The 1,163-nt window shown below is 41.7% G+C and overlaps 1 protein-coding gene across 1 annotated transcript in view; it reads left to right on the top strand.

Annotated features, from left to right (window-relative positions):
• Window positions 1-1,163, top strand: part of rasgrf1 (Ras protein specific guanine nucleotide releasing factor 1) — a 24,776-nt gene that overhangs the window by 7,887 nt on the left and 15,726 nt on the right. Inside the window, exons 2-3 of the mRNA XM_025056292.1 lie at window positions 62-168; window positions 530-677. Coding sequence (XP_024912060.1) covers window positions 62-168; window positions 530-677 — 255 coding nt within the window. The remainder of the gene's footprint in view (window positions 1-61; window positions 169-529; window positions 678-1,163) is intronic.

Raw genomic sequence — 1,163 nt, 5'->3', positions numbered from 1 at the left:
TCACTCTCTCTCTACCTCTCTCTCTCTCTCTCTCTCTCTCTCTCTCTTTTGTTTACTGTAGTACTACTTCACGGTCAACTTCACCCATGAAAACCAGAAGGCGCTGGAGTTACGTACAGAAGACGTGAAGGACTGTGACGAATGGGTGGCGGCGATATCACACGCCAGGTAAACGACTGACGTCACTGACACGTGCAGAAAACCAGAAGGTCCCTGAATGTAACGTTTGATTAATTTGGTCATTTATAATTAAACAGTGACTTTAGGCAAGTCCAGATACAACGGGTTTGGATGAAATAACAGGTTAAACGTCAGCAAAAAAAAAAACAACCCAGTAACTTAATCGGGTAAAAATTTGGCTAATTTGACAAAAATGGAGCTAAAATGATTAAAATATAATTTTTTGTTCTTTGAAAATGTTTCCTTTTTTCTTGTATATATATATATATAAATATATGTGTGTGTGTGTGTGTGTTTTTAACACTATCTGTGAAGCCAAACTAACAGCCCGTGTTTTCATGTGTCACAGTTACAGAAACCTGGCCACGGAGCACGAGTCCCTCATGCAGAAGTATCTCCATTTGCTTCAGATCGTGGAGACGGAGAAAACTGTTGCTAAGCAACTTCGACAACAGATAGAGGACGGGGAAATCGAGATTGAGAGACTCAAGTCAGAGGTGAAAATTCACAGACATTCTTCACACGCAGAGGCAGCTGCGAGAACTGATGCGACGTGTTGTTTGTGCCGTGAACCAAACATCCCCTCCACTACAGACGCATCCTCGCTTTACGCCGACGAACCTCTCTGTGTTTTACCGATAACCACTGGTGAATTTACGAATGACTTTTTATGGCGTTTCGTTCGACAAAATTCCAGAAATATTAACGTAATTACAGCCGTGTGTCTGATTTAGCAGGTTTGCTTTATCACCACATTTTCTGGACTATAAGTCGCTCCGGAGTTTAAGTCGCACCAGCCAAAAAATGCATAATAAACAAGAAAAAACACAATAAGTCGTACCAGACAGCTAGAGTGCCCTCTAGTGGCTGTCAGTGTGAAAATAGCAAACATGTAAATTTTCAGTGGTACAGGAGTCGCAGATACTGGTACACATGCCTAGAGTGCCCTCTAGTGGCTGTCAGTGTGAAAATAACAAACATGT

This window comes from Cynoglossus semilaevis, chromosome 6 (genome assembly GCF_000523025.1).
Source record: "Cynoglossus semilaevis isolate Cse_v1.0 chromosome 6, Cse_v1.0, whole genome shotgun sequence".
Classification (NCBI taxonomy): domain Eukaryota; kingdom Metazoa; phylum Chordata; class Actinopteri; order Pleuronectiformes; family Cynoglossidae; genus Cynoglossus; species Cynoglossus semilaevis.
This window is presented reverse-complemented; position numbering and strand designations above follow the sequence as displayed.